General features: G+C 46.2%; 2 protein-coding genes across 2 annotated transcripts; both read right to left on the reverse strand.

Annotated features, from left to right (window-relative positions):
* Positions 1-66: 66 nt before the first annotated feature.
* LOC129356905 (DNA repair protein XRCC2-like) lies at positions 67-5,094 on the reverse strand. Its single transcript, XM_055026442.1, has 6 exons — positions 4,494-5,094; positions 1,948-2,029; positions 1,837-1,872; positions 1,616-1,768; positions 1,282-1,540; positions 67-477 (listed from the first exon to the last, which is right to left on the reverse strand). The coding sequence occupies exons 1-6, from the start codon at positions 4,611-4,613 to the stop codon at positions 141-143; spliced, it is 987 nt and encodes a 328-aa protein (XP_054882417.1). The 5' UTR covers positions 4,614-5,094; the 3' UTR covers positions 67-140.
* Positions 5,095-7,447: 2,353 nt separating this feature from the next.
* On the reverse strand, positions 7,448-10,410 carry si:ch211-114l13.9 (uncharacterized protein LOC796649 homolog). Its single transcript, XM_055026441.1, has 3 exons — positions 10,302-10,410; positions 8,709-9,000; positions 7,448-8,392 (listed from the first exon to the last, which is right to left on the reverse strand). Exons 2-3 carry the CDS (start codon positions 8,986-8,988, stop codon positions 8,106-8,108), a joined length of 567 nt encoding a protein of 188 aa, XP_054882416.1. The 5' UTR covers positions 8,989-9,000; positions 10,302-10,410; the 3' UTR covers positions 7,448-8,105.
* Between the last annotated feature and the right edge of the window lie 2,034 nt (positions 10,411-12,444).

A 12,444-nucleotide genomic window follows, 5' to 3' on the forward strand; every position in this document is an offset into this window, starting at 1 on the left:
CCTGATTATTTCTAGTCATCTCTATTGATATTTCTACCGGTAAAACCAAACAACTGATGATCCAGATTCTAATCCATCTCTGGTTTTATTCAATTCCAACATGTCATCATAATTAAGTTACAAACATCAACAGTGAGTCTTTAAAGTATAGCAGAAAGACCAGGAGGAGGTCTCTGGGTCCAGATGAACTCCACGCCACCATCCGTCACTCTGAAGGAGCTGACCCTGGAACTCTTGGTCCCAGTCCAGGAGGAGCAGTGGACGGTGAAGACCTGTCGGTTCCTCTGCTCTCCGCTCCCTTCGTCTCCATTTGCTGGGTTATGTTCAGCTTCCTGTCTGGAGCAAACCAGCCGGTGGGTCACCAGACGCTGCCAGGCACGGCAGAGATGGGACCGGTCTGCCTCTGAGGAGGAGGGTGGCCCACTAGAACTCCTCCTGATGGGGTGGCAGGTTGCAAAGATGGTGATTTTGTAATCCCTGAGGAACAACCACAGAACAGGACATCAGCTGTTAATCCACAGCATCAGAACCACATGATGGACCAATGCAACTTTGAACTCTAATGCTTGGACATCCTCCTCAAGAACGGAGAACTGTGTTATTTTACTGGGGCTGATTGGATGGAGCAGTTCCTGGTCTGGAGAACATCTGGATTGGGTCCTTGATCCAGTACTGAACATTGGATCCTCGGGTCATGGACTGAGCTCCAGAACCATGAACCTGGGTCAACATCAAAGGACAGGGCCACTGATCTGAGTTTTCTGATCAAAGTTGCTACTGATGTACTGCAATTGGACTGGACTCTACTGGATGTGAACGGGTCAGTCCTGCTAAAGACCAAATGAACCAGAGGACTGTTCTCTGGTCACAACATCTCCTGGGAAGAACTTTCCATCGAACATCTCAGTTCTTGCACAATTTGTTCAGGCCTTTTAAAAGACACAAGAACTTTCTGTGTATCCAGTTGGACCTGCTGAAGAACCTTCCTCTGAGCATCTTGTTTTAGGTTTCATTGGCTCTAAAACCTTTAGCCTTTATCTGAAAGTGAATTGACAGGACAGTCAGTAATGAGAGGGCAGGACTGGCCTTAGTCCATGTCCTATGCTTCACCTCTGCACCACCAAGACCTTCCCCCCACCCACTGGAAGCTCCTCATGACCCAGAACTAAATCAAACCCCCCACCCTCAGTGTACAAGCTTAGATGGACAGGTAGACTCTTCAGACAGTCCGTCAGAGGTCAACCCTCTACAGACCATTTAGAACCCACTTGAAGGATCCACCTGAGCAGTCGTCCCAGCAGCTCCGAACACCTGCTGAGCTTCTCCTCCTGCTTGGCAACGCTGGCTCCGCCCTCACTGCGATCCGACCAATAGAACGCCGATATGCTGTCAATGAGAAGGAGCGATGCTCTGGGTCGAGAAGACAAGGTGGTCTCCAGAAAATGAAGGGTGAGAAGGAGTTGGGAGGAGGAGGAGCAGCGGACCACCAGGAGGCGAGTCAGACAGGAGCGCAGAATCGCATCATCAAACCCGGCAGAACCACTGTGAGAAAGGAACCAGTCATGTTCTAGTAAGCTCATCTGAAGTCTTCAAACCCTATAGATGTCGTTAGCTTCACCTGCACTCAGTCGACTGTCCAGAACACTGGCCAGCCGGAACACGTCCAGACTGTAGTCTGTGTCCACAAAGACAACGTCCACCTCCAGACCGCCAGCCGCCTCCGGCAGGATGCAGCGACACAGCAGGTGGTAGAGCAGCTCCGTCTTTCCTGGAGACACCCGAACACAGGTCTTAAGTGGGTCAGGGCATGGACCCATGGAACCAATGAAACCTTACCTGTCCCCTCCGGACCGTACACCTCCACCACCTCCCCTGCCAGAGTCAGACACACAGTCAGAAACAACCTGATCACTGGTCAGCTGAGAAGTAGTGGGTGGAGTGACATACCACGGTCAGGTCCTCCATCATCAGCAAACAGCCGAGGCTCAACGTCCTTCAGACAGCGCCGGGCCTCGAGACGGGCAAACAGCTGCAGGGATATACACTGAACTAACACCAGGATATAGACTGAACCAACACCAGGATATGGACTGAACCAACACCAGGATATGGACTGAACCAACACCAGGATATAGACTGAACCAACACCAGGATATAGACTGAACCAACACCAGGATATGGATTGAACTAACACCAGGATATAGACTGAACCAACACCAGGATATGGATTGAACTAACACCAGGATATAGACTGAACCAACACCAGGATATAGACTGAACCAACACCAGGATATAGACTGAACCAACACCAGGATATGGACTGAACCACCACCAGGATATGGATTGAACCAACACCAGGATATAGACTGAACCAACACCAGGATATAGACTGAACCAACACCAGGATATAGACTGAACCAACACCAGGATATAGACTGAACCAACACCAGGATATGGATTGAACTAACACCAGGATATAGACTGAACCAACACCAGGATATAGACTGAACCAACACCAGGATATGGATTGAACCAACACCAGGATATAGACTGAACCAACACCAGGATATGGATTGAACTAACACCAGGATATAGACTGAACCAACACCAGGATATGCACTGAACCAACACCAGGATATAGACTGAACCAACACCAGGATATAGACTGAACCACCACCAGGATATAGACTGAACTACCACCAGGATATAGACTGAACTACCACCAGGATATAGACTGAACCAACACCAGGATATGCACTGAACCAACAACAGGATATAGACTGAACCAACACCAGGATATAGACTGAACCAACACCAGGTTATAGACTGAACTAACACCAGGATATAGACTGAACCAACACCAGGATATAGACTGTACCAACACCAAGATATAGACTGAACCAACACCAGGATATAGACTGAACCACTACCAGGATATAGTCTGAACTACCACCAGGATATAGACTGAACTACCACCAGGATATAGACTGAACCAACATCAGGATATAGATTGAACCAACACCAGGTTATAGACTGAACTAACACCAGGATATAGACTGAACCAACACCAGGATATAGACTGAACCAACACCAGGATATAGACTGAACCAACACCAGGTTATAGACTGAAACAACACCAGGTTATAGACTGAAACAACACCAGGATATAGACTGAAACAACACCAGGATATAGACTGAACTACCACCAGGATATAGACTGAACCAACACCAGGATATAGACTGAAATACCACCAGGATATAGACTGAACCAACACCAGGATATAGACTGAAATACCACCAGGATATAGACTGAACTACCACCAGGATATAGACTGAACCAACACCAGGTTATAGACTGAACCAACACCAGGATATAGACTGAACCAACACCAGGTTATAGACTGAACCAACACCAGGATATAGACTGAACTACCACCAGGATATAGACTGAACCAACACCAGGATATAGACTGAACTACCACCAGGATATAGACTGAACCAACACCAGGTTATAGACTGAACTACCACCAGGATATAGACTGAACCAACACCAGGATATAGACTGAACCAACACCAGGTTATAGACTGAACTAACACCAGGATATAGACTGAACCACCACCAGGATATAGACTGAACCAACACCAGGATATAGACTGAACCAACACCAGGATATAGACTGAACCAACACCAGGTAATATACTGAACTAACACTAGGATATAGACTGAACCAACACCAGGATATAGACTGAACCAACACCAGGATATAGACTGAACCAACACCAGGTAATATACTGAACTAACACCAGGATATAGACTGAACTAACACCAGGATATAGACTGAACCAACACCAGGATATAGACTGAACCAACACCAGGTTATAGACTGAACTAACACCAGGATATAGACTGAACCACCACCAGGATATAGACTGAACCAACACCAGGATATAGACTGAACCAACACCAGGATATAGACTGAACCAACACCAGGTAATATACTGAACTAACACTAGGATATAGACTGAACCAACACCAGGATATAGACTGAACCAACACCAGGATATAGACTGAACCAACACCAGGATATAGACTGAACCAACACCAGGATATAGACTGAACCAACACCAGGATATAGACTGAACCACTGATGAAAGGACACTACCACCAAACTTGAGATGAACTTTTACTTTGAAAAGCCTTAGGGCTGAACCTGAACTGGACTTTTACTGTGAAAGTCCATTAAAACTCCATACCAAGTTTTAATATCAATCTTAAAGTAATCTGAGATGAAACAAATATTTAGTAAGTTTTGGGGGGGTTTTGCACAGCTGTAGATTTTTTCTGTGCCAGTTGATGTACAACTAACCGGAGCTGGGATTTCATTTTGAAAACCCAACAGACAGTTCCGGTGTTAAAAGTCTGGACTCTAAACTCGGTTATGGAGCGATGTCGACCACCACAACCAGGTCACCTGTCCGCGTCACAAGCTCACCTGAGTCCCGCTCTCACTCATCTCTGTCCGACCTTCCTCTTCCTCTTCCTCATGATCATTTGCGCGGGAACGCTTCGACTTCCGCTCGCCAGGTTGGAGCCGAGGCGATGGCGGGAACATGATTTAGGTTCGTTGCCGGTTCGGAAAAGCCCAGACGGACTCATTGAAGAGAAACAAGAAGCGTCGGTTTATTACGGCGAAAACGCAACCGGTGAATCGGTTTGTTGACGGTGACATCACTTCCGGTTGATGACAAAATAAGACTCGGTTTTTCACAATAAAAGTGTGTGTGCATAAAGGGGTAGTCCGCTTCAAAAGAACATCTCGGCTTTTCTTCATCCCCATCACGAACATAAACCAACTTTTATATGGAGGAAGAGGAGCCCATATGAGGAAGACGCCTGAGGTTCAAGTGATGAAGATAGAGGGCCAACGCTGTAGTTATGAATCATGTGTTGAAACTGAAAAGGCCAATAGAAACCGTTTCTTTCTCTATGCAACCTTTAGTTCAGTAAGTCATGTGTTTTCTCTGTCTGTAGAATTTTAATGCATTATTATATAGAGAACAGCTGAAATCAACAATGAGTGTCAAGTTTTAATGTCAAACTTAATAAAATGATAGATGAAAAATATTTTGTCTTTTTTTTCAAATAAGTCAGGCCTCACTGCCTTGTCTATGTGTCAGTGACTGACTGACGGCACCTGAACGCACCATGTCTCTCAGTGAATCCAGCAGTGTTGAAATTTCATTGACCTTAGAATTTTTTATGAAGGTCAGTTTTCATTTCTTTACAAAAAAATAAAGATCTTTAGAGCTGTGGGTGAAGCAGAAAAACAAACAGGATCGGGTGAGAAAATATGTACTCTCCCTTTAACACAGGTCCAAACTCCTGCTGGTTCTGGTTTATCTCGGTAGGCCGTGTATTCAGTACAGCATCAGTGGTGATCTGTTCAAAACATGACTGAGAGTGATGGTGAGAAAACATCCATCAAAGAATCCAACCAGACAGCGCCCCCTTGTGGAGGATTAGTGATTGAACACAGAAGTTCAATTACAAACATTGGAGCAGTCTCTCAGAGCTGACAGTGTACATCTCATGACAAAGAACAGCCCAATATGGCTGACTGGAGGTCTAGAGCTTCTGCTAGAGAGAACAAACATGAGGGAGGAGGGCCACAGGAAGTCAGCAGGGCGGTCAGAGAGGACCCAACACCTGCAGCTCTGCAGGCAGTCTGACAAATGCACAGATGATAGAGAATCAGGAAGAAAGAAGGGAAACTGAACAACCTGCGACCCTTTATCAGTTCTGGCTCAGTTACACCTGCTTATTAATCACCTAAACATGAGCTCTTCACTATTTATATTCATGACTTTGTAAACTCTTCTAAAATATTTCATAAACTTATTTTACTGATGATACAAACTTGTTTTTTCACATGCAAATCTAAATGAACTACAGGAAATAGTAAATGTAGAAAAGTAGAAAATAAATACCTGGTTTAGTTTCTCCTAACACCAGCAAACTAATTTTATTTTGAGAGTGAATAAATGTTTATCATTCACTGATCATATAAATCTTAAAATTGGAAATGAGGAAATAATGAGAGTTCTCCAAGGTTCCTGGGGTCTTCATAGACGAGTTCTGAAATTGGCCGGAAGTATTTTAAGCTACTATTTATAAAACTCTTGAGCCGCATATTAATTAGTGGAATGTTATCAGGAATCTCCTTCAAAAGAAGAGGAGAGCCGATTCTGGTCCCAGTTTAACCTCCCATCCATCCCATCGCTTCGCTTTCCTCCAGTTAACTGAAACAAATGTGACCCAGAATGTGAACAAAACTAATCAGATTCATAAATTGACAGTTTGCTCCAATCAGAAGCCTCAGCGCTTAGATATGGTTCAAAAAATTATTACCAGAAAAACTTTTGCTTGGAGGGTCCAAAGCTTGAAACTCATCTCCACTTAAAAAAAGCTGAAATTGTTTTATTAATCCATTTGTGATCAATTGTCGGTCTGCCTGCGTTGTAGAGATAGAATGAGGAATGAAGGTTAGTAAAAATGGATGAATTTCATGTTCACTGATTCATTCACTCACTTTGCAGCTATGATCTGGAATATCATGTTATTATGGAATTTATTATGAATGAATAAACTGAATACTCGGAATATTCTGCGGTACCGACCCAGCAGAACCAGTCCTGGCCAAACAGTGTGAACCAATGAGCTTGTTGTTGTTGTAATGACGTCACTAGCAGCTGATTCGGTCACTGTCCCTTTAACGGAACCTAACCCGCATTAATGTCTCTCGTGATGTCGCTCTGTCCTCGTGCGCGTGTCCTCACCCGGTCCCGCAGTCTATCACGCAAGGCGGCAGCTGCAGGGTCATGTTGCGGTCCCGCTCCGGTTCGGTTCGGTCCACGCCGCTCTGCGTGCTGAGTGTCCGGTGTGTGCGGTAATGATGAAGAGAGCGTCCTTGATGCGTGTGCGTGCGTAGGACGAGCACTTCCGGGTCGAAAGCAGAACCCAGAACCCTCTGGTAACTGGACAGGAGATGCGTTCAGGTGCTGCCAGGAGGGCCGGAAGTCCCGGAGAATGATGATGATGATGATGATCAATCAGTCAAAGTTTATTTGTGTAGCTCCCTTTCTTTTTCTGGCTGGTGTAGGGGATGTAGAACCAGAACCGGGTTGTGTAGAACCAGAACCAGGTGGTCCAGCAAATACTTGGTGGATCTTAATCAGAGGTTTGAACGCCTGAACTCCCTGAAGACCAAACCGGATCAGAACCAGGACTATGAACTTGACCAAGTTTTGATCTAGTTCTGGTTCTGTCCCAGTGTTGGTTCTACTGGGTCAGTGCTTATGTAATAAACCAAACTCAGCCAGAACCAGACTGACCAGCAGAGGCCAGACAGGTTCAGGTTGTTGATGTTGCAGAAGAACCAGCAGAGACTCCGAGTCCAAATGTTTTATTAGAATCAGTGATCAGCTGCAGTTACAGAGACAATGACAGAACACTCGCATGCTGGACCTGTCGGACCCGCGGGATCAACAGAACCGGCGGGATCAACAGAACCGGCAGGATCAACAGAACCGGCGGGATCAACAGAACCGGCGGGATCAACAGAACCGGCGGGCTTCTTCATCATCAGACTGTTAACTCATCGATGACATTGTGTTCAGCAAAAACATTTTTTATTTTAAGTTTTATGTTTGGTTTCATATGAAATGGTCCTAGTGAGACAAACCAATCAGGAAGTGTCTTCAGGTGAATTTCATCCAATCAGATCTCATCCAGCTGCACTGGAGGCAGATCAAGGGTCCGTCTGTTTCTGTGCATGGTACCATCAGATGTTTCTGGTACCATCAGATGTTTCTGGTACCATCAGATGTTTCTGGTACCATCAGATGTTTCTGGTGATTTAATGTGAAACTTTCCTTTTTAGTGTGTTTCAGGACATCATGTGGTTCTGATTGGACTTCCTGTTGGTTCTGCGAACCAGAGGATCAAACATGTTTCTGTAACTTACTGGAGCTGATGAAAGACTCTAACTATCAGAGGTTTGGGTCAGAGGGTCTGGGTCTCTGGAACCGGCTGGTTCTGCTGTCTTCTACTTGAGCTTCAGATCTTCTGCCAGACACGGGTCCAGCTCACACAGCGCGGCGATGAAAGCCGAGCTGGCCTTGGGGCCCTTTTTACGGACCATGTCGACCACGGCCCGGACTTTTTCCCCCTGGGTCTGAACATCGAACTCGAGCTCACAGTCGTTCATGATCTTGTTCTCCAGCAGTTTGTCCAGAATCTGCTGCAGAACCTGCTTGGAGATTTTCCCTACAAGCTTTGTTCTCACCGAAAGCAGAACCTCAACCGGGTCGGCCTGGGAGCTTGAAGACGCAGCTGGAAAACGAGTCAAAAACTGATGTCAGGATGCTGATGATGGACTGAAACTGTAACAACCTGGTCACTACAACAAACCCTGACTTCTATGACTGGCTCAAACTATGAAGGTCATAATAATCCAAGAATATTGTACAAGATTAAAAACACAAAATAACAGCAAAGAAATTGTAACAAAATAACTACAAAATTAAACTGACCAAACTTCTGCAATCTGGAGCTGACTTTAAAAATTGTGGTGAGTTTTGGGTTGAGAGGGTTCGTGTGGTTCTGGAGGACCCGATACTTTAATCTGACCTGAGGTTCTGTTACTGACCTTGAGCTGCAGCTGCAGGACACAGATCTGCCAGCTTCTTCACCAGGTCATTCCTGTTGATCTTCTTCAACATATTCATCATGACTTGTGCAGCTCCATCCATTTGGTACGTCTGCACCATCAGGTCCACGACGTCCATCCTGTCCGCCTTCTGCAGCCGGCTGCTTTTGATCGGTTGGATCCCATTCCAGGTTTCCTTCTTCAGATGCCAAACGAAGGTGTTGAAATTGTCATCTGGCAGGTCATCCAAGATATCAATAAGATTCTCTTCTGTGCACATCTTGACCTACAGCTGAAATCAGAGGAAAACACGAGTCAGAAGTTCACTTGATAATCAGTTGAATCCTGGAGAACTCGACAGCACAAAGGAAGCAGCTGAGCCGTTTGACCAGGAACCCGCCTAACCATTGGAGCACACCGGACCTTGGACTGGAGATGTAGACTGGAGACGTAGACTGGAGATATAGACTGGAGATGTAGACTGTAGATATAGACTGGAGATGTAGACTGGAGATATAGACTGGAGATATAGACTGGAGACGTAGACTGGAGATATAGACTGGAGACGTAGACTGGAGACGTAGACTGGAGATATAGACTGTAGATATAGACTGGAGATGTAGACTGGAGATATAGACTGGAGATATAGACTGGAGACGTAGACTGGAGATGTAGACTGGAGATGTAGACTAACCCTAACCCTCTACTGGTAACGTCTGCTTGCTCAGGAAAGATGGAGGCTTCATGCAGCTTCACTGGTTTCTCTCCAGGACTGATACATAGTGGCAAAAATGTGGAAAATCTAATTTTGCAGTGGAGGCAACCATGACGCTGCTTCCTGGTGAAGGTTGAAGTGAAGAGGCCGCGTGTTAATTCTACACTGTTCTGTACCTAAAGCATCAGGACTCGTGTTGTAGAAAAGGAAACAATCTGGGTTCTCATCAGTGGCATGTAAGGAGAAAGTTTTCTACTCTGCTCAAAAACATGACCCAAGATGCAGAACTCTGTGCAAACCTGCTCTGAAAGCTGCCTGACGAGTTTCAGGTGATTTCCACAGAACTGGGTGTGAGAGATCAATGGAACTCAAAGCATGTTGGGCTCACAGATTACAGTGAGACCTTCTCAGCAGCCCATTCAGTTCTGACTGAAAATCTCAGGTGAGTTCCACAGAAATAGGCCCTTACCTGTAGCACCACACGACCTCGCCCTCCATACTCGTCCCCCCATCCCTACGTCCCTTTCCTGTCGTGTGACGTCACAGAGAGCAGAACATTAATGCTCCAGTCCACAGAAGGTTGGATCTGTGGGACGGTTGATGTGCATATATATAATCCCAGACCCTCACTAGGATGGTGATGTGATGCGTATGAGTCAAGTTAAATCCCAAACCCCATTACCGCCTGTTTCCCAGGAAGAAACGGTTTCTGATGAAGCTGTGCAGGTTCCGACTGGCTGAAGTCTGACTTTCTTCCAGCTCAGAGGACGAAGCCGTTATCGCCATCAGTGGACAGAAACAGGAAATTGCAAACAGCTGGCTGACCTCCTCTCTGCTTCTGTTTGCATAGCTAGTGAAGGGTCAGAGGTCGTACTCACCGGCTGTCCGACGGAGCTCAGCGATGCGTTGCTTGCTGTGTGAAGACGGCGCTGTTCTGCTGGATCGACCCAAACTGAGCTGCTTCCGGGTTCCTTCCACAGAAACCCTGAAGGGCTGCTCAGAAACCGGTTCTGTTGCTCCAACATGTCCGAACTCATGTCTGATCAAAACCTGCAATCTGGAAGCTCACCTTCTGCTTCCTCATCACCAAAGCTACAGTCTAAATCCGGCGCTGCTTCTGCGTGGTGCAGCAGAACCTGTGAGGAGGTCAAAGCGGATGACGGACATTTACTCTGGACCGGTCCGTCTGAGCGACGGTTCCGACGCGTTTCGCTACAGGAAACATGGAGTTTAACCAACGCTGGGCTTTGATGGCAACTATTCATTCATTAAAGGCTGGAGTCGGTTGTTGCTGCAGAAATGTCAGCAAAATCCTAGAAAAAGCTTTTCAACAGTGACGACGTTCAGTCTGGATTCCATGGTTACCACAATACTGAGACTGGCCTAGTCAAAGGGTTCAGTGACACTTTATGTGTCGTGCATAGCGATTTCTCAAGACCACAGGATCTCAAAGTGCTTCTCAATACAGTCAGGGCCAAACTGCTGTAGCCACAGCTGGCGCCCTCTGCTGGCTGGGTGGAGCAGGGATCGAACCGGCAACCTGCCGATTACCCTAACCCAGTGCTTCTCAAATAGTGGGGCGGGCCCCCTTTGGGGGGCGCGGTGCGATACCTGGGGGGCGTGTGATCCTGGGGAACAGGCTTTTTTTGGCCGTACTAGTATAAAGTGTAATTGCGCACAGTGGGCGGCAGTGGCGCTCTCATTGTTACTTCTGTCACGTTTGCGACAGTGCAACATTTTACGACTTACAAGACAACAGGTTTGCCTTGGTTAGCAGTGTTAAGTCAACAAAAAGCTCCGACTGCGTTCTGTCTATGGCCTCCGTTATTCAACAACCCCCAACATGAAAAAGTTTTTCACAGGGATGAAAAGAAAAGCGGAGAGAGACAAAGATAATGAGACAACAGAAAGTCAACCGAAAGCTAAGAAGAGGAAATACGACGAAGCGTATTTAGCGCTTGGCTTCACTGTGACTACAGTTGGAGAAGAGGAAAGACCGGTGTGTTTGCTGTGTCTAAAAATGCTCGCAGCGGACAGCATGAAGCCAAATAAATTAGCGCGTCACTTAAATACGTTACATCCCAATCACGCCGATAAGCCGCTAGAGTTTTTTCAGCGAAAAAAATGTTAATAAGGAAAAAATGTTATGCAGAGATGGATAGTCACGGTGGGGAGTGGGGGGCGCGAATAGTTTTCTTCTTGCTAGGGGGGCGTAACGGAAAATAATTGAGAAGCACTGATCTAACCTAACATCGCCACCATAAACTGGAAGAACCACAGCTCTGGTTCTGGTTCTGTTGGACCTCAGTGCTGAGCTGGTCGGACTCTCTGGTCCAGTTCTGGACTGGTTCCAGTTTGACATAAACTGGGATTTCTTTGTTTCAGTAGGAGACTTCTCAGGGAGGTCAGAGGTCACATGTGGGGTTCCCCAAGGCTCCATTCTAGAACCTCTTTGATTCAATATCTACATTTTCCCACCGGCTCAGACTATAGCAGGAAATAAGATCAGTCACCATAACGACGCAGATGATACGCAGCTCTACATTATGATGTCACCAGGTGACCTTTGACCCCATCCGAGCCCTGAAAACAGATAAATGTGTGGATGAGACAAAACCTTGTGAAACTGGAGTTATTATAGAGCAGTGCTTCTCATTTCCTGCTGCCCTGCATGTCTCAGGTGTTTCCCTGCTGCCTCACCTGGACTCAATCTGTGCTGATTGACAGAGGAGGTCAGAGGTCAGAGGAGGTCATGCAATCATTTGGATCAGCTGTTCTGGAGGAGAGGCTCATCTAAAACATGCAGAGCAAGGGGGCCTGAGGACTGTCAGAGGAATGATCTAGAGCTGCAGATCTAGAGTTATTGCCCGTATTCCTGAGAGGCTGACAGTGGAAACCATTACAGCTCTTCCAGTATTTCACTGTAATTTATGGCTTTGCTGCTAATCTATAGTCTTGATATCTCTTCTTATTATTGCTGTTGTGCAATATGAAGTAAAAATAGACGGCGTCTGCTATCAG

Source organism: Poeciliopsis prolifica, unplaced genomic scaffold, assembly GCF_027474105.1.
Source record: "Poeciliopsis prolifica strain line A6 unplaced genomic scaffold, Auburn_PproV2 SCAFFOLD207, whole genome shotgun sequence".
NCBI classification, from domain to species: Eukaryota; Metazoa; Chordata; class Actinopteri; order Cyprinodontiformes; family Poeciliidae; genus Poeciliopsis; species Poeciliopsis prolifica.